Here is a 22,193-nt window from a genome sequence, read left to right on the forward strand (position 1 = left end):
GTTTCTGTGTTTTTTTAAATTTTTCTAAAAAATTATTTAAAATGCATGTAGCACTTTAAATTGTTAATTAGGGGGAGTATTTAAGCTGGGTAATATGCACTGTTTGCCATTTTCTGATGAAGTTTCTCATAGATGAAGCAAAAGCGCTTAAATAAACTGTTGGATTCATTTTTGGCTTCTTTATTTTTTTATATAATATGTATATATATATATATATATGTGTGTGTGTGTGTGTGTATATATATATATATATATATATATATATATATATATATATATATATATATATATATATATATTGTGTGTGTGTGTGTGTGTGGTACAAACAGTCCTTGCCATACAGTGTTATCAGACAATTACAGCAGAATGTCATTCTTGACCAGACTACTGATAATGAGAAGTAATATGGTACAAGATGCACCACCTGCTGGGAAGTAGATGCCTGTGATGCACTTGTCACTTGGTGCTGGTGAGATTACACATGGATTTGCACACATTTTTGTGTACATTTTCAAGCACAATGTGAGTGAGAAATGCATTGTGAGTATACACATTGCCAGACACAAAAATCTTTCTCCTTTATTAACAGTGGGTGTGAGTCTCAGACCTGCACCTCTCACTTAAACCTGATAAGGTTATTAACAGAGGAAGCCCTTGTTCCTCATCTCTCATTTGGGACTAATGCGGCCAGCAACAGAGGAAGTTTGTATTGCACTGCAGACCTGTAAATACTGTGGTCAGTACTAGAACTGAGTCCCTATCCTGTATTGGTCAATCTGGGCTAATGTGAAAAGTAAGACAACAGGAGTTTGCATTCTGTACTGCTCATTCAGGACTCATGAGGATAGTAATAGGGAACATAAGTTATCATTCTACATTGTGTACTCCTGAATGATGTGGTTATTAGCAGAAATCATGGTTTCTCATTCTGAGCTAATGTGTAAAGTAACAGAAGACTGGAATTTCCATTCTGTCGTGCACACTCTAGGCTGATGAGGTCAGTAACACAGAACAGAATTTCCCATTCAGCACTGCTCACTTTGAGCTCATGTGCCTAGTAATACAGGACTTGAGCTCCCATTATACACTACCCACTCTGGTCCGCAATGGAAGTTCCCATCTTGCACTATTCACTCAAGGCTGACGTGATCAGTGATAGAGTTATAGTCCTGCACTTATCACAAGATGTTGATGAGAGTGAGCAGGTGTAATGAGTCCTTGTCCTTTCACCTCTCATTTAAGTAGTGACAAGGGCAGTTGTAGAAGGAATAATTATTTGTCCTATATATTCTTTCAAGATTAGTAACGTCAGCTGAAGATGAACTGACTACCTGTTCTGAACACACATAATTTGGGCTGGTTAGGATAGCTGTGGAGGGACTGAATTGCTATTTTGTATCTCTGTCTTGTGGTGGATGAGTGCAGTTATTGAGGTTCTGTTTCTGTACTTGTTATCCAGTTCTGGAGGGTGCAGGTGCAGTGGAAACAAGTCCTATCCTGTACCACTTCATAGACCTGGTGGGGCATCTGTAAGGGCAGTGATACTATTACTCTTTGCAACTGTTACCAAAGGCAAGGCTTCTTTGTATCTGTGAAGCCATGGGTTAGGGCTTGCACTCTACTTTTTGTGCAGCTGTTAAGGAGTAATCCATAATACTTGGTATCTGCAGATATATATATATATATATATATATATATATATATATATATATATATATATATACACACACACACACACACACACACACACACACACCTAGTCTTGTAGAATATATATATATATATATATATATATATATATATATATATATATATATTTATTTATGGCATGTAACTGATTCATGTGCTTCAGTGCTTTAACCAGATGTTGTCAGTGCACTAGCTACAGTCACTGAACAGTTAACATGGCAATCCCCCTACTTGTGTTGCTACAGGAATGAAAGGTCTTGTGAGTTTGTATGCCACAACGATAGGGTCCTGAGTTCTATACAAAGTTACATGGCCTCATTAGTAATGTAGGTTTGAGTACCATATAAAATAGAAATGCAGTTGATTAGTCTCTGAAATAGAAACAGTAGTGTTATTTGCTATGGTTAGCTGATAGGTGTTATAGTAAGATCACTGATAACTGCTTTTGGTTTTCTCTTTTGTTCCACACCTGGGGGGAGAATCTTGATATCTAGGCAATGACAGAGGGTTAAATGCATACTAGACAGAACTCTTTGTCCTTCGTTAACAGAAAAGGTACTTCAGGGACCTTGCTGCTGTCTGATTGGTTATGTATACATTCCAACAACTACTAGCCAGTAAATGAAGCCTTCATAAGAAGTGCTTCTGCCTTATTAGGACAGTGGCTAGCAACTGAACTGAGCAGTTAATGGGCTGAGAAGCGCAGGACCGACCGACCACCTGAAGCTAGGAAAAAACAAACATTTTACATTGCCCAGGTTCAAAAATGGTAAGAATATGAGTTTCAGATGTCTGTACTTAAGTTTAATTGATGCTTCCTATTAGCTGATATCATGCAATGACAGCATCTTCTCTTCTGAAGAAAGGATCTTTGTGTTAATTAAAAAGCCTTGCTCTTTTCTATCCATACCTTGCTTCTCATTTAGGTTTATCGATGCACCATGTATTTGCAATGAGAACTGTGCCACTTGTCTAGCGTGAGGGAAGTTTGGCACTCGCCCTTATATTCAATATCTTTAGCACTCTGTAGTAAGTCTATAGGAAGAGCTACACCCTACTTTGCAGGAACCCTCTACCTCACCCCTTCCTGGGATTTAGCCCCGGTGCTGGAATTTAAGGAGTGCATTTAAGTCTTCATTTCTCAAAGAACATCAGCCCAAGTGTAAAAGTGCCAAAATTCACTACATTACAGCCCCTACATAGGAACAGTGAGAACCAATTTTTAACATTTCTCAGAAGAATTGCGTTTCATTTGTGATTCACCCTCTCTGCAGAAAATGATTTCCAATATTCTGCAAACCTTCTCCAAGATAAGAACCTTTAACGTCTGGTTTCTTTTGCCACAAACATCTGCATGCCATCTACAAAGCTACCACAGTGCTTCCAGGAACTGACAGACTGCTGCTTTTACGACAGATGGGTTGTATTTTCAGCAGAATATACTGGAATATCAAGGGATGCCTAGTAGCACTCATGAGAGATGCTGACATTAATCACAGGTGGCTGGTATTACAATAGGAGTGGTACCGCAGTACAGTATTTTATGACCCATGTGTGACCTTTTTATAAAAGACTTAACATTTTGTTTATTTATTCTTTTATTTCCTTTATTTTAATCCATTATTCTGAGTAGGTAACCAGGAGGATAGATGCATGCAGTGAAATGACATTTGCAGTCTACTACCATAAAAATAAATCAAGAACATCACCCATTAGCATCTGCACAGCAAAGTGTGTCCACACCTAGTGGATTCCATAAATGCAGAATATACGTAACACAGAGAGTGCAACAGCTATAACACTGTGCAAAAACTGTCTCTGCGGTAGTAGAATCACAATAGCATAAAATACAGTCTAACTGAAAAAATTATAAAGCTACATAATACTTACCATGCAATCAATCAATCAATCAATCAATAAATAAATAAAAATATATTTTAGAATGTGGTCAGGGAGGGGAAAAATATCATTGTATTCTGGAGCAAAGATGAAGGACGACCCAGTAATGTATATACCTGAGTGATACATGCCAGTAAATGTAGTCAGACAGAATGCAGACAGCGGGAGACACAGGCAACAGGTGAATTTCCAGTACTGAATAAGGAACAGAAGGCAACCAATCAGTGACAGGTGTGGAAACACAGAATATGATGGTGGAAGGAAAGAAAAAATCTATAATGACAACTTCTATATTTTATCACCTCACCTCATTCCACTGATTTGCTGAATAGCTGACATATCCTTCTTGTTAACCTTTTAGGTCTGCCACAATCCAGATGTCTGCAGTACTTATTAGGTTTGGTACTTTTTGAACTCCATGAGTTAACACAAACTCTTTATGCACAGTTATTCGGCTGTACTCCAGAACTAGGTTCACATGTGTTTTATGTTTCTTTTCAGTCATAACAGTTATTCACTTCCCATTAAGTGAAGAAACAGAGCATTTGTAAGCCCTCAGTTTCACAGCTTACAGCATTACATATCTGCAGAATTGCTAGAATTGTATTTGTAAGTATATATTGCTAGAATTTTCTTTGACCTTTCTTCTTCTTCCCCCAAATTTGCTCTGAGAAATGTCAAGAGGAGCACTGTTATTTGAAAGAGTCATGGTTAATTATTCAGGATAATAAAGAGATAAGTGAGGAAGAAAAATTGAAATAGTGTAAAGATTTGGTTGCATAGCAAAGAAAAGCACTTTATAGAGGGACAGGGTGGCAGCAACATCACAGGTGTTTCAAGCTAGATGTGAGGAAATAGTACTTCACAGAGAGGGTGGTAGGAAGCTGGAATATATTACCTGAGGCAGTGGTAAACATGTCATTCATGGGGTTCAGATCTGCTGTAAAGAAAGGAAGATACTTGAGTAAGAGAGGGACATCTTCATAGAGTTTGCTGCAGTGCCTCAATAGACCATAGCTTGTAATCTTATCAATCCCTTCTTATATTTATACCTAGGGATGGGATAAGCCACAGCAGCTGCAAGTTGTCAGGAAAAGGGAGAATGAAAAAGATGAATCCATATTCTAGAGTGTATTACTTTTATAGGACATTGAACAGAAAAGATAGGTGTGTCTGCGTGAGTGCATGCATGTGCGTGTGTGTGTGTGTGTGTGTGTGTGTGTGTGTGTGTGTGTGTGTGTGTGTGTGTGTGTGTGTGTAGGTGGTATATATTTTCTACCACTTAAGCACAGGGAAGCTTAGATTTTAAAAATGCTCCTTAATGCCGGGAGACCTACTAATGTATTTCTGAGTACATGAAGTGCACAAAGTTTAATGTGCTGAACATGCTCAAAATCACACTGGCATGACTATGTTAGTCACCCAAAACATTTAGACTGGAATGACTGTTTCAATTTAGAAAAAAACAAAACAGACGGATTGCAATGTGTCAGCATACAAATGCATGTGTGACAGAACATAAATGAATAATCTAAACATAATGTGTATAATACTGAAAGCAAATCCTGAGCAACTTGTAAAACTACAGAAATACACATTAAAATGTCATTTATTTTACATTTTTAGCAACATATTGTGCTGTGTTTTTGTCTGTCCACTGAGTTCAAGTAATACCTTACCAATGAAAAAAAAAACATTTTCTGGGTATTTTGGTTAATATCTGTGAATCATAGGCAGGGAATGTAAAGTTTCATCATTGGCATTTTAGGATTTTGCATTCCGTATTATAACTTTCAGTATACCACTATTCAATAAGTTGTCATGTACCCGATATGTAAATATATTTCACTGTCTGTCTATCTATCTATCTATCTATCTATCTATCTATCTATCTATCTATCTATCTATCTATCTATCTTTCTAATTTCAATGAGTATCTTTAAAGGTGATATCTGTTTTGTTGACATAATTTGGTTGACAAAACAAATGGTCAGCAGGTGTACGAGTTTACAAAAAAAGGAATAAAAACATTGTTTCACTGTTGCATACTCTGAGGTTATGTCTCGGCACGTGCGATGTTAATTGCTAAATTTTTTGTTCTCTGTTATTTTGCTGTCATATATATTCATGTAAATTTATATAAGCAAGCATTAGCATCAGCATCAGTGAGGTCATGTCCTGAGGGCTTTCAAACAATTGGCTTCCATGCCTTAGTTTTCTGAGAGATTTGTTGCGATCCTGTGCCATTATTGTCAGATAAGTACATTTGCCTGCTTAAAATGCACTTTTGAAGATTTCTAACTGTACTAGTGTTATATTTTTGCATTATTTATTGTGCTCTTGCACTTTAAGTCCCTTTCTAATTAATAGTGTATGTTTGCTGGTTTCTCTATGTTGTGGGTACTCTGTGCTTTTTAGGTGGCTATTACTGTTTCTTTTTGATCTTTTGCTTCTCCTGGTGATTCTACTTTAAGAAGTGTTTTTACTGAGCATGGCTGGTAGTAGAAAGTAGCTAGATTTAATTCTGAGTTGAAAGTTACTTCAGAAGGCCATCAGTGTAATCCCCTGATTGACCAGGGGGCCATTTTGTTTCTTTTAGTTTCTGTTTCTATAAATTTGTTGCTTTTGCATGATACTGCTCATAGTACAACAGCAACAGTTAGTACTGCCCTATACAGACACAAACCCTTAGAAGTGAAATTTTCCCTATAAAACTACTTTGCAAAGCTCACTGTGAGGGTCATAGTTGCACATAGAGCAAATAATTTGTGCACTGAAGAGCACAACCCCACAAGTTTAGTCTTAGATAGTCTTGATAGAAGTCTGTAGTCATAGACTACCTAGCTGTAGACCCATCATGCACCATCCCCTACAATCACAAAATAAGGATCTGGAGCTATGGCTGTGCACTTTCCTACTTTCTGTGCAGCCAGTTTGGTGGATATAGGTGCCCTGAGACTGTGTAGCAATTATCTCATGTTTACTGACACCCACTTATTTCTTAAACAACTGATACTCTATGCGACTGGTGTAGTTACAAAATATTACTGGAGGCAAGGCTCTCACATACAAGCAAATCTACTACACATACATTGCACCAGACCCATAGATCCTCAGATGCTGAGGTTCTTAGATTAAGTATTCCTAAAACCTAAAGGCCTCCCAGATGTTGCACTCACAATAAATATCCTCAGCAACCTCAAGAGCACTGTACCAAAACATCACCCACCACGACACAGTGACATCTCACAGCATCTCATCCTCTAAGCCCATAAGGCAAACAACCACAGAATCCAATATTTTTTTCATTGGGAACTCCATTGTGTGACATGCAGATGTCCCCCTCACCAAGAATGAATAAGGACAGTCACTGACAATTGCCTGGCAGGACAAGGATCTGACAAATCACATACATACTCAGGTTGTTGAACCATAAGTACTGGTATGATTCAGTCATAGTCCCCACCTCATTGGACTATATAAAGAGAAACATGATAGAGCTGTCGGACTATGTGTCCCAGTCTTGTATATGAACATAGCATTGAGCAGCATTCTATCTTTTCCAAGGATAATGACACAATATAAACAGAACATGATTGACTTTAGCAGCTATCATAGTTTTTGGTGTTCTTTGAAGGGAGTACAATATTTTTCAGGCAGGGAGGATATGGTAGACAGACCACTTTGCTTTGTCAGGGATTGTTTACACCTGTCCCCTTTAGGCTTTTATATATTGACCAAAACCTTGTCCTCCCCCATAGTGCCTTTTCTGGCAATACCTTCCAACATAGCCAAAGTAACACAATAATGTTTAAAGGTGTTACTGCTGAATGCCTGGAGTCTGAACAGGAACCTCCACCACCTGCAAACTGTCCTACCTCTGGAGAATGGAGGTATTTCTGAAGTCACTGAAACTGGTTTAAAGCTGTGGAGAGTTCTCCACCAGTGCCAGGGGTATAATGTCTTCTGCACATTTAGACCAGCTACTGCACAGGAAGTGACAAAAAGTGAAGGTGTCTCAATTTACATCACAAATATACACACCCCATGTCACGTCAATCAGTACAATGTGATTGAGCTTTTCCATGTCTGCATTACTATAGCCAAAGTCCCATATTATATCCTTGCAAGGTATAGGTCCCCCTCAATGCCCAGGAAATCCATAACATACCTAAATGTTCTGAAGATACAACTCATTCAAACAAGCACTATATTCATTGGCTACTTTAACTACTGCACTACAGACTGTGAATCATACATGACTGATAGGTATACCCAGAGATTCCTGGACTTTGCAAACACAGATAACTGGAACCAGCTAGTCCATATGCTCACTAGGGGTACAAACGTCCTTGATCTGGTCCTCACAAATGTGGGAGAACATTGCACCATTCCTAGTGTATTGTCCTCACTAGCCAGGTTGGGCCATAAAGCTGCCTCCTTTCAAATAAAAATAAAGCCCAGAACCTAACTAATCCTGGAGCTTTTAGGAATTACCCTTAAGCAAACTTTTACTATTAAGTGACACATCAACAACATTCCAAGTCCCCTAAACCCTGAGAACATCAATGCCTATGCGGAATTGTTCATAAAACCCCAGTATAATCCTATTAACAGCCTTACAGAGACAACTATAGCTACCCATAACAAATGCATAACTAACTCAAAAAGCAAGTCACCCTGGTGGAATCTAAACATCACTAGGTTGCACAATAGGAGGAAAAATATCATGGCAAAAATTAGGAGGTGCAATGACCGCTAAGATAAAAAAAAAAACCTCGCTCATCAGTCTAAACAAGCAACTCAGAGGGCTTATCAAGTCTGCCAAAGCCATATTTGAGGTAAAATAGCTTCTTAGGTCAAGTACAATCACAAAGTATTCTTCAGCTATGTATACAATCTCAGAGGCATTAACCAACAATGTAATGAATTTATTGTAAATGGAGCCACCTATTCTGAACTGCAAGATATAGCAAATTTACTGACTGATAAATTTAGGTCTAATTTTAACCCCCCTGACACCCCTCAGGAAATAACTTCCCCAAATATCACTAGGGAACAGGTCCTCAAGGCACTGTCCAGGGCCAAGAACACTGCATCAGTGGCACATGATAACATTCGGGGATGCTTCCTAAATAGCATAAAATATGAACTATCAGGCTCGCTAGAATCACTGTTTAAACACAGCATCCAAACAGACTTTGTGCTGAATGAATGGAGGACTGAAACCACTGTTCTGCTGCACAAGGGTGGGCCATCCATGGACCCAACCAGCTATCAACCCATAAGGCGGACTAGTTTAATATGTAAAGTCATATAAATAATAATCATGGCTATATTAAATGACAGCGTATGAAACCTACAGACAACAGATACAACTTAGTTTGGTTCCGTCAAGGGTAGGTTATGCCTCCTCAACCTGGTGGATTCTTTGAGAAGGTCACCAAAGAAATGTACATGGGCAAGATGGTACACACTGCCTACTATAATGTAGTTAAACCATTTAATACAATACCCCACCTCAGGAATTGTAAACAAACTCACTGCATTGGTTATTATCCCCTGTGTCACCCACCTGATAGACAACTGGCTCACAAACACAACTGAAGAAGTTAGGATGCGGAATCTACCTCCAGAAAAATCACAGTTAATAGTGGAGTGCCTCAGGACACAATCCTGGAGCCAGTCCTGTACTTTATCTACTTTTCTGTAGTCAAAGCTAACATCAAAGGCCTGCGGCTGACTAAGTTCATAGATGATTGCAAATTAGGTGCATTCATTGAATTCCCCCAAAACACAAATACACTCCAAAAAGGCCTGACATCGACTAATAACTGATGCCAAAGGCACTGTCTTAAACTCAGTGCTAAGAAGTGATAATGCACTCCTAAGAGTAGACCCAGTAGTCAGGGATTTGGGAACGCATGTAGACAGAAACTTATTCTTTAACCATCATGTGTCTACTGTAGTAAGAAAATCATTCTATGTTGCACAAATTATAAGAAAAATTATTGCATCCAGGTCCAAAGACGACATCGTTCTGTTATACTCTGCTCTCAAAAATAAAAAAAAAACAGTCATGGAGTACAATGGCCCCTTTGGCACTTACCTGACCAGGCATATGCAACAATTGCAGCATAAACAGAGGTTTCTCACAAAAAGAATACATGGTTTAGAAAACAAGTCCTATGCAGACTTCATCAAAGCCTTGTCTTATACTCAGTCTCCTGCAGGTTGTGGAAAAGCAACCTATGCCTGGTCTACAAAGAATCCTCTGATACAGCATTAATGGACCTGTTGCACATCTGCAAAGCAACTAAAATGAGAACCATCTAATCCAGGGCACAAACCTCACCTGCAATGTAAACAGGGCATACTGGAGGGCAGGTATGCATCTCAGAGACTACCCCTTCTCTGGGACAGGCTTCCCATCCATGTGAAGCAAAGTTCTTCCCTGTGCTTATTCAAGTGAAACTTGGATCATTGTATGGAGAATCATAACTTTATCCTGGTTCTGATTCCAATTACTCTGTTAGAGAGAGGAAGTTTACAAATGCCTAAAATTATATACCCCTGCAAAACCTTTTCTAATGTTTCTGGAAAGCATGACTAGACTTAAAAAGGCCCTTTAGGGTCAATTAACTAGTATTTTCTATGCTCCTATAATCCCAAGATCACTCCCAGGTACATTCCAAGGCATGAGTGTTGCAATGAGTGCCTTTTACACATGGTTGTGCTATTATCAGGACATATCCAAAACCCTACAGTGTATGAATGGATTTATAAAATGGGTCTTCCAATTGCAAAAGAAACAAAGAAATAACAAAGACAAAGGCAATACAAAGACAATTATATGAAAAAAAGAAAGGGAAAATTTGTCTTCTGATTAGACTGCTTTTTACATTCTGGATAATACAGGCACATGCACACAGGCATACTCATGCATGTGTGTGTTTGTTTTAAAGGTAGGGTAGTAATATCATTTGAAATTTCAGAACTGCTGAAAACATCATATTCAAGTCCGATGATATTATGTGGTCACTTGTCATTGCTGAATAGTCACCAGGAGAGAAAGTGTCCTAATTGAATTCAGGTCAATTTTTCAGTCCTGTATTTGCAGCTCCTTTTGTATCTTCCATTAGTGCTACTTCCGAATATTTCTGTCTTCTTGTCTATCTATCTGGACTATTAATGAGTATTTTCTTTACATTTTTGATGTTTAAGTTTCCTCTCAGTCAATATCCTTCTTTCTTTGGAGACCTGAGGTGGTGTTAAAACTGGCCAGGGGAAATTTGACCAGGACCCTGGAGAAAATTCACCAACTCTTCCTATATGTCCCATGTGATCATTACCATCCACCCGAAATGCCATCTGCTAAGACTGAGAAACATCTGTTAGACAGCAAGTAATGTCATAATAATAGAATGATACTGTTAGTCTTGCATGTTTAAAATGTGTCACTTACAATTATGGGGAAATGGAGAAATATTTTGTGTTAGATAATCAGTGCAGAGAAAAATTAAAATGTGTTTTATAAGTCAGCAACTTACTGCCAGTCTACTTTAATTATAGTCAGGAATAAATGTGATACTAAAAACTGTCAGTGGAATGTCTGCTGTAATCATCGTGTTGCTGTTTTCTAGCATCCAAGAGTTTCTAAAAATGAAGGGTTACAAAATGTTAATTGTATTGCACTATTCTAATACTGCTTTACCAGAAGAAACTTTTCTTTTCTCTGTGTCATGAAAGGAGATACTACCAGCCCAGCTATCTGGAATTTTGTAAATAATTGTATGCCATTTGTGAATATCAACACGATTGCTTGTGTTACAAATGTAAAACTCAGTCCAAAAAGATGCGTGACTTTCCAATGAGCAATAAAATGAAAGTAGAAATTCAAACAAATAAATCCATGTAAGTTAGCAAATTGTTTATTCCAAACAGTAAGCGCCAAAGGCTTCTTCAGACTCTTTACACAAACTAAAACTTTGAACATCACTTTTAAAACCAACAAAAGCTTGTGATAGGATCTCTATAATCACATGTTTCCTTCATTTAAAAATACAGTAACCCATTAAACTCAGTTCCATGAATGTTACCTTGTTCAGCTAAGAAAGATACTGGTATATTAAAAGTAAGAACTGAATAGTTCAAAATAAACATACATAAAAAACATACATAAAAACATACATAAAAATGCATCGGTGCCCAAACATACATTATATTATATTAAACAATTGAGTATATCTCAGAGCCTTGTCATATTTACTTATCATCTCATGGTGCTTTAGGAAAATCTCGTACTGAACCTTCAGGCAGTATATATCAAAAAGCCATTTCAGACTTGGTTAGTATAACCCAAACTGCTTGTAATGCACATATTTACAAAGTGTGTCTTTAGATATTTCCGTGTTTTACTGGAAGTTCATACTATCCAGAGTAGACTAAAACAGTCAACAATTACAGGTGGTTAAAAACTTGTATCACATTAGTTAGGCTATTCTCGTATAAATCAAAAGTTAAAACAGTTTTTCAAAATTACTTATTTTCTGCAGACTCTGAAACGCTTTTAAAATCACAGCACAACAAAGTATTCCTTGCGTATGTGCCTGGTTAATTCTTGAATGCAAAACAAAGAACGCTACTGTGCATTACGCACCATAGTGTTCATAAAATAAACATTGTGTCTATTTAAAAAAGCCGATTAGGCTTACAACAGGCATAAGTACATGACGAGCTTTTCAATAGCTGTCCATTAGTTCATGCCTTAGTCTCTTCAATCTCCGTTATTAAACAGGGACATTTGACATTTCAGAATGTGAACGTAACTTACAAAAATGTGGGTGGAAGAATGCTTCAACAATAAACGAAGCAACAAAACATCTATATGGAAACAGAGCAATATCTTAGTAATTAACTTGACTCTCGTACAGATCCACAATGGTGGAAATAAGCACACTGACTTAAGCAACCATTAATTGCACTTTATAATTGTTACATCCTTGATACCCAAATTTAAAATATAAACATTGTGAAATGTTAAAACTCTTATGTGGTGAAGCGGAAAATATAGGAAGGAATACATGAGGGGAAAGGGGAAAATGGGAGTATTTTGGCACATATATTCTGTTAATCCCGAATGGCATCCTGAGGTGTCTTACATTAGTTTTTATAAACAGTACTTTTCAATACTAAATATATGTGTGCAAAGATTCATTTCTTATGACAAATGTTGAAAGTATATGAAATGCCTACAATATGTCTGAGTATATAGATAGGTCATCTACACCATGGTCATAATGTGGTGAGGAAAATGTACCTAACTAATGTGGAATTTGGAACAGTTAGTGGGAGATCTCTTTACCTGCGTAATCTTCTACTTTTCAAAAATGGCTTTATTTGGATTTTATCGTTAAGGCCTGGTGGTTTATCGGACCTTAATCTTATGATCCATCTTGTTTCTTGTTCTAAAGTTCTGTTAATTAGATCACCACCTCTGAATCCTTCATACACACATTGAATGGCACAGAACTTAAAAGAATGACTGGTACCAGTTGAACTTTTATGTCTAGCCAATGCATTGGTTTCTGTACCTACTCTAAGGTGGTACGTGTGTTCCCTAATCCTCTCCTTAAATGATCTATTTGTTTTCCCTATGTAGTAACTATTACATCCTAAACATTTAGCCATATATATGACATTTTTACTTTCACAGTTGGTGTTAGTGTTAAAATTGTAAATGCGTCCTGTAGTAGGGTGCTCAAAACTAGTTTCTTTATTAATATAAATACATTGATTGCAATGTCCACAGGGTACTGTGTTTCTATTCACTGCCAACCTGTTAACTAGTGGATGTCTTGGTCTACATAGGATACTCTTCAGATTGGGAAGGTTTTTATAAGCTATCTGAGGTGTGGGGCCAGCAATCTCACTAACTTCTATATCTGAATTCAAAATACCCCAGTGTTTCTTCATAATGCTTTTCACTTGCAGGCTCATTTTACTAAAAGTAAGGTTAGCTCTAACTTCATTCCTAGGGGAACCTGAGCTAGTGGTCATTGCTTCATGTGCCATAAAATATGGGTTAGCAGTACTTGTTCTTAAGGTCTCCACTGTGTTAATAGTGTCTAATATTTCTTTTCTTTGTAACCTCTCTCCAGAAATCTCTCCTTCATGTCCTCTATTCCTGAAACATAAGTTTCTTGTTGTGGATTCAATCTAGATACCCTCATAAATTGTCCTTTAAGGACGTTTTGAAATACATGGCCGGGATGCATACTTTGTCTATGTAATATATTGTTTCTTTGGCAATCTTTCCTATAAATAGTTGTGTTGATCATACCATTGGTCATTCTAAATACTTCCACGTCCAAAAATGGAAGATTGCTAACTGAGAAGTTTGCAGTAAATTTTAAGAAGTCCGTGGTATTGTCCAAGTAAGAAACAAAGTTTAATAGGGGGGTTCCATCTCCAAGCCATATAAAAAAGAGGTCGCCCACAAAACGACAGTACATTGCAGCATGTTCTATAAATGATAGATTATTGAAGAGAAAAATATCTTCCCATCTGGCCATGACTAGGTTGGTAGCTATTTGCACATGATGTGCCCATAGCCACGCCATCCTTCTGTAAGTAAATGACTTCTTCAAATGCAAAGACATTATTAGTTAATATAGTCTCTAATAGCAGGGTCACAAGGTCAATCTTTCTATCAGTGAAGTCTGAATGTGCTTTCAAATATTCAGTGATCAGTCTTATTCCTACGTCATTGGGGATCACTGTGAATAAGCTAACCACATCAAGTGTCACAAAGAAAAAATGTTGGTTCGTATCCAATGAGTGTGTTTGAGAATATAGGTCTAAAAGAAATTGCTTACTATCTTTCAGGATCTTCTTATTACCATTAACTAACGGTCTAAGTACACTCTCTAGATAAATAGATAGGGGTTCTGTTACCCACCCTTGACCTGCAACAATAGGTCTAAATGGTGGGTCTCTGCTGTTCTTATGGACTTTAGGAAGTCCCTGTATGATCGGTATAGTGGGATTGTTCACCTTTAGGTATCCATACAGCTCTTGTGTTATGTCATGCGATAGTACCAGGTCATCTAGGGTATTGTAAACACTAAAGACCATGTTATTTAAATTAGCCTTAGTTACTTTTGTATATGTAGTTGTATCTTCAAGCATCTGAAACATTTTATTTGCATAGTAAGTATAGTCAGGTTGCATCACAGACGTACAGAGATCAGGTGCAGCAGTAGTTAGACCAAAAGCAAACAGTGCCATTTTCAATTCAAACAGATGTCCGGCCCCCCTCCCCATAGCCCAGAACCATTTTTTGGACAAAAGAAGGTCCACAAGCAGGGGGAGACAGAAAAGGAAAGGCTCAATAGACGAACAGGAACAACTAGGCCCCACAATCAAGAAAATGTGGGGGAGACAAAATCGTTAATCATGAATTTATCTGGTAGGGCACTGAATGAATATGAAATACAGGTCTTAAGTAAAGGCCTAGGTTTTATTCCTACAAAACCTAACGATCTAGTAGATACTATTATAGAAACAAAAATGTATGTTCGGAATTTACAATTAAGGTTGGATTTTGGCAACTCAGATAGTAGCCAAGTTATGAGTAAGCATCGTCCAAATAGTACATATGTTCCACAACTGAACCCGACTATAGAGGTATTTGGGAATGTAGTGGAAGATGAAATATATAGAAGTCATCAAGAGAATAAACCATCCAAACATGGACGTAATTTAAACTATAAACAAAGGCAAGCTTTGAATTCATTGAGAAATGACAGGTCTATTGTAATAAGACCAGCAGATAAAGGAGGACCGGTTGTCATTATGGACTATACTTACTATGCAAATAAAATGTTTCAGATGCTTGAAGATACAACTACATATACAAAAGTAACTAAGGCTAATTTAAATAACATGGTCTTTAGTGTTTACAATACCCTAGATGACCTGGTACTATCGCATGACATAACACAAGAGCTGTATGGATACCTAAAGGTGAACAATCCCACTATACCGATCATACAGGGACTTCCTAAAGTCCATAAGAACAGCAGAGACCCACCATTTAGACCTATTGTTGCAGGTCAAGGGTGGGTAACAGAACTATCTATTTATCTAGAGAGTGTACTTAGACCGTTAGTTAATGGTAATAAGAAGATCCTGAAAGATAGTAAGCAATTTCTTTTAGACCTATATTCTCAAACACACTCATTGGATACGAACCAACATTTTTCGTTTGTGACACTTGATGTGGTTAGCTTATTCACAGTGATCCCCAATGACGAGGAATAAGACTGATCACTGAATATTTGAAAGCACATTCAGACTTCACTGATAGAAAGATTGACCTTGTGACCCTGCTATTAGAGACTATATTAACTAATAATGTCTTTGCATTTGAAGAAGTCATTTACTTACAGAAGGATGGCGTGGCTATGGGCACATCATGTGCAAATAGCTACGCCAACCTAGTCATGGCCAGATGGGAAGATATTTTTCTCTTCAATAATCTATCATTTATAGAACATGCTGCAATGTACTGTCGTTTGTGGACCTCTTTTTATATGGCTTGGAGATGAACCCTCCCTATTAAACTTTGTTTCTTACTTGGACAATACCACGGACTTCTTAAAATTTACTGCAAACTTCTCAGTTAGCAATCTTCCATTTTGGACGTGGAAGTATTTAGAATGACCAATGGTATGATCAACACAACTATTTATAGGAAAGATTGCCAAAGAAACAATATATAACATAGACAAAGTATGCATCCCGCCATGTATTTCAAAACGTCCTTAAAGGACAATTTATGAGGGTATCTAGATTGAATCCACAACAAGAAACTTATGTTTCAGGAATAGAGGACATGAAGGAGAGATTTCTGGAGAGAGGTTACAAAGAAAAGAAATATTAGACACTATTAACACAGTGGAGACCTTAAGAACAAGTACTGCGAAACCATATTTTATGGCACATGAAGCAATGACCACTAGCTCAGGTTCCCCTAGGAATGAAGTTAGAGCTAACCTTACTTTTAGTAAAATGAGCCTGCAAGTGAAAAGCATTATGAAGAAACACTGGGGTATTTTGAATTCAGATATAGAAGTTAGTGAGATTGCTGGCCCCACACCTCGATAGCTTATAAAACCTTCCCAATCTGAAGAGTATCCTATGTAGACCAAGACATCCACTAGTTAACAGGTTGGCAGTGAATAGAAACACAGTACCCTGTGGACATTGCAATCAATGTATTTATATTAATAAAGAAACTAGTTTTGAGCACCCTACTACAGGACGATTTACAATTTTAACACTAACACCAACTGTGAAAGTAAAAATGTCATATATATGGCTAAATGTTTAGGATGTAATAGTTACTACATAGGAAAACAAATAGATCATTTAAGGAGAGGATTAGGGAACACACGTACCACCTTAGAGTAGGTACAGAAACCAATGCATTGGCTAGACATAAAAGTTCAACTGGTACCAGTCATTCTTTTAAGTTCTGTGCCATTCAATGTGTGTATGAAGGATTCAGAGGTGGTGATCTAATTAACAGAACTTTAGAACAAGAAACAAGATGGATCATAAGATTAAGGTCCGATAAACCACCAGGCCTTAACGATAAAATCCAAATAAAGCCATTTTTGAAAAGTAGAAGATTACGAGGTAAAGAGATCTCCCACTAACTGTTCCAAATTCCACATTAGTTAGGTACATTTTCCTCACCACATTATGACCATGGTGTAGATGACCTATCTATATACTCAGACATATTGTAGGCATTTCATATACTTTCAACATTTGTCATAAGAAATGAATCTTTGCACACATATATTTAGTATTGAAAAGTACTGTTTATAAAACTAATGTAAGACACCTCAGGATGCCATTCGGGATTAACAGAATATATGTGCCAAAATACTCCCCATTTTCCCTTTCCCCTCATGTATTCCTTCCTATATTTTCCGCTTCACCACATAAGAGTTTTAACATTTCACAATGTTTATATTTTAAATTTGGGTATCAAGGATGTAACAATTATAAAGTGCAATTAATGGTTGCTTAAGTCAGTGTGCTTATTTCCACCATTGTGGATCTGTACGAGAGTCAAGTTAATTACTAAGATATTGCTCTGTTTCCATATAGATGTTTTGTTGCTTCGTTTATTGTTGAAGCATTCTTCCACCCACATTTTTGTAAGTTACGTTCACATTCTGAAATGTCAAATGTCCCTGTTTAATAACGGAGATTGAAGAGACTAAGGCATGAACTAATGGACAGCTATTGAAAAGCTCGTCATGTACTTATGCCTGTTGTAAACCTAATCGGCTTTTTTTAAATAGACACAATGTTTATTTTTATGAACACTATGGTACGTAAATGCACAGTAGCGTTCTTTGTTTTGCATTCAAGAATTAACCAGGCACATACGCAAGGAATACTTTGTTGTGCTGTGATTTTTAAAAGCGTTCAGAGTCTGCAGAAAATAAGTAATTTTGAAAAACTGTTTTTAACTTTTGATTTATACGAGAATAGCCTAACTAATGTGATACAAGTTTTTAACCACCTGTAATTGTTGACTGTTTTACGAGTCTACTCTGGATAGTATGAACTTCCAGTAAAACACGGAAATATCTAAAGTCACACTTTGTAAATATGTGCATTACAAGCAGTTTGGGTTATACTAACCAAGTCTGAAATGGCTTTTTGATATATACTGCCTGAAAGTTCAGTACTAGATTTTCCTAAAGCACCATGAGATGATAAGTAAATATGACAAGGCTCTGAGATATACTCAATTGTTTAATATAATATAATGTATGTTTGGGCACCGATGTATCTTTTATTTATGTTTTTATGTATGTTTTTATGTATGCTTATTTTGACCTATTCAGTTCCTACTTTTAATACACCAGTATCTTTCTTAGCTGAACAAGGTAACATTCATGGAACTGAGTTTAATGGGTTACTGTATTTTTAAATGAAGGAAACATGTGATTATAGAGATCCTATCACAAGCTTTTGTTGGTTTTAAAAGTGATGTTCAAAGTTTTAGTTTGTGTAAAGAGTCTGAAGAAGCCTTTGGCAAAGCTTACTCGCTTTGGAATAAACAATTTGCTAACTTACATGGATTTATTTGTTTGAATTTCTACTTTCATTTTATTGCTCATTGGAAAGTCACGCATCTTTTTGGACTGAGTTTTACTAGTGTTTTAGCGTGAGTATCCTACCTCAACTAACAGCAGCTCTGAGTTTTGGATTTGTGTGTTACAAATGTATTAGAACTGTATGTGATATAAGATGGTTTATACAGATGTGTGCTGAAGAGGTATTTTACAAATTGCTGTTTAAAGATGTAGTCACAGTGTACCCTGCTGTATTAGAAAAGAAATGTACCTGCACTATTGTAACTGTTTAGATGTATATATTTTAACAATGGAAACTGGAACACAAGAGGGGAACTTTAGCAAAATAGCTGAAATTAAATTACTTTATGGCCACAAAATAAAAGTATGTTATCTTTCAGTTTCAGTGCAGTAACAGACAATGTCTAGAACTAGAAGCTTTCGGTATTGCCTTTGGAAGTGTTTTATTGTTTTATGACTTCTACCATTTGCCAAAGATCTGAGGTCTATGTGTTTTCACAGGTAGATGCTAAATGCTACCAGCTGCATCAGTGGTTGTTTTTCACCAGGGATAGAGTCAGATGACAAGAAATGATGTCATTCTGCAAGCTATCCCAGCAGTAATATTTGAGACATTCATTTAAGAACTATCTGAGAGAGACTGAGTATTCTGTATTTTGTCTTTGACCTGACCACATCTGCCTTGCTCTGAAGTACGTTATTACGGTATAGTAATTCTCTTAGATACAGTCAGAAATATAGCAAAGCTTAATTTAGATGTTTTTGTTTATTTATTTGAGACTGTTGTGTTTGAAATATTTCCTGTGGTTTTGAACTCTGATGTTACTGTGATTATGTACTGAGTATTTTCTTGTAAATATATTTAAACATATCATTGTGGCTGATCTGTCTAGAGACACTTCATTTCTGGGAGTACTTGTATATTTGTTTGGTGACACTGTATGGGCCACTCCTAATAGCCTTGCCCTTGGTCAAACTGCTATTTGTATTAAACAGTAATACTACACAGTAGGATTAGACATCCTTTGTTAAGGGCCTTAAAGTAGCTGATAAAGAGTTGGCTGGTGGCAGTGATAACTACCTTATAGTCTGGGCAAAAGGGGGCATAGCTAGTAAACCTGTGCCAGCCTTTCTCAGGTGTGTGTGTGTGTGTGTGTGTGTGTGTGTGTGTGTGTGTGTGTGTATAAATCAAATGTAAAATAGTATGTGTGAGTCAGCTACTTGGGCAGAGACATAAAGCACTAGTTTAACAGAGAGAGTGTTGGAGGTCTTGGCTTGACCACTCTGCTGATATCTCAACTCTATAGCTGGGCCAGTGGGGAGTCTTACTGAGGATCTGGAGAAAAAGGGAGAAACCAGCCCTGGACTGACTCTGGTCTCTGTGTGCTCTAAAGGGAAATTGAACTTAATGCAGAGAGCTGCATCTAGAAATACTGTGTGTGCAATTTGTCATCCTCCCAATGTAGGTCCCCCACTGATGCTAGTGATGAGGATTGAGGCTCCTTGATTACTGGGCTAGTGGTGGGGCATCACATTTATTGGTTGGCAGTGGTGGGATATCCACATGTAAGGGTTCAGTGGTGTGGATATTGAATTCCTGAAGCCTGTAAACAGTTGTCACTAAAGAAGGTGTTTGTACTCTCAATCAGTGACATAGTGAACATTTAGAATTTCATATCACAATAGGTTTATTTGTGTTATTAGCTTAGTTAGTCAGGGAGAGCAGGCAATGATGTCAACAGTGGAGTATGGCAAGCTGACAAGGAGCCAGTTGGTCGAGATGTGCCAAGATAAAGGACTGGTGCATGCCAACCAGACTAAAAGAGAGATGATTGCAGCCTTAGTCACAGTTGCATCACAGACCAACAACCAGGAGCACAACCAGACTGGTCTTGGGGAGGTACAAGTCTCAGAAAATGGACAGTTCAACCTTTCCACAGAGGACTTAAAAATCCATCTGGGGTTAAACACACTTGAACTGGAGGCCAAACATTTGGAAGCAGAATTAACAAAGAGACTGAGATGGCTGGAAGCCAAAGAAAATGAGAAACTGAGACGATCTTTAAGCTCAGGAAAATGAGAGGCAGAGGCAACACTAAAAGAAGATACTGACTCTTCGCCAGGGTCATGGAGGTAACGAGAAAGGGAATAACCAAACCAAAGAAGTAACAAAGGTCAGTAAATTTCTTCCACAATTTACAGACAGTGATAATTTTGACAGTTTTATTCATATTTTTGAAAGGGTATGTAAACAGTATAATGTTGACCATGGGCTCGGGGTATGGTTCCTGAACCCCTTACTCCATTGTAAAGCTGTAACTGCTATTTCTAAATTGTCTGATACTGATTTCTTAAATTATAAAACACTTTAAAATTGTTTGTTAGAGTGTTTTAAATGAACACCTGAAGCTTATAGAAAAAATGTTTTGTGAGCATAAATGCAAGGCAGATGAAAGTGTGCATGAATATATTGCTGAGGTAAGTACTTATTTTCATAGGTGGGTGAGTAGGTGTCAGGTCACCCCTTTTGAAGGGCTGACAGACCTTTTGGTGAGGGAATAGACCCTTAGCACTTTGCTTAAGGACATGAGAATCTGGTTAACAGATAGAGAATGTAACACAGCAGATGACTTGAGGGAAAAAGGGAGACCTATATCTAGCAAGCAGGGCATCACTGCAAAGGAAAGAGATACCTAGTGCTGCTCAAGGGTCTAAGGGAACCCATGGTGGGCAGCCTAGACCACCCAAAAAGAGTCCGCCAATAACAGGGGAAGCCACTTGTTCAGGTACATGGCCAGGACCAAGGCTTAAATGTTTTAAATGCAACCAGTGGGGCTATGTAGCATATGGATATCCATGGAAGCAAGGTGGGGAACAAAAGGTGGGAGAACCATTAAGTGGGAATAAAAGAATGCCAGCAGTAAGTTGTTTGGAGACAACAAGGGTACCAAACTATCCAAAAGGGTATATCCCATCTTAGTAGATGGGAAATAGACCACTGCTAAGAGAGACACAGCCTATGACCTAACCAGTGTGAAGCCTGCAATGGTTACAGAGGAGCAATACTTGCTTGGGGAGTCTACTCCTGTCAGAGCTTTAGGAGAGAACCCATTCCAAATACCTTTGGCTAGGGTTCACCTCGACTGTTAGGGTGGAAAAGGAAGCAAGCAAGTAGGTGTGTTTGAGGATATCCCTGCAGATGTTCTGTTAGGGAATGATTTTTATAGTACAGTACCTTGCACGCATGCAGTTATATGCAGTCAGGCTTGGAGACAAGCATGTGGGTCTAGTACCCTGTGGGGGATCCAGACAGACTGCAGACTTGAAGCCAGGTCTGGTGTGGTGGTTACTTTAGAAAGGGATCTACCCTATAGCAGTGAGACTGAAGGTGAGCCACAGCTGCTTGTGGGTACTGATATT

The 22,193-nt window shown here is 37.7% G+C and overlaps 1 protein-coding gene across 1 annotated transcript in view; it reads left to right on the forward strand.

The window, feature by feature from the left end:
- Window positions 1-2,344: 2,344 nt before the first annotated feature.
- Window positions 2,345-22,193, forward strand: part of AFMID (arylformamidase) — a 737,969-nt gene continuing 718,120 nt past the window's right edge. The window contains exon 1 of the mRNA XM_044068169.1: window positions 2,345-2,458. Within this exon, the coding sequence (XP_043924104.1) occupies window positions 2,456-2,458 (3 nt within the window). The 5' untranslated portion in view covers window positions 2,345-2,455. The remainder of the gene's footprint in view (window positions 2,459-22,193) is intronic.

The sequence above is a fragment of the Protopterus annectens genome, chromosome 4.part0 (assembly GCF_019279795.1).
Source record: "Protopterus annectens isolate FY-2018-M chromosome 4.part0, PAN1.0, whole genome shotgun sequence".
NCBI classification, from domain to species: Eukaryota; Metazoa; Chordata; order Ceratodontiformes; family Protopteridae; genus Protopterus; species Protopterus annectens.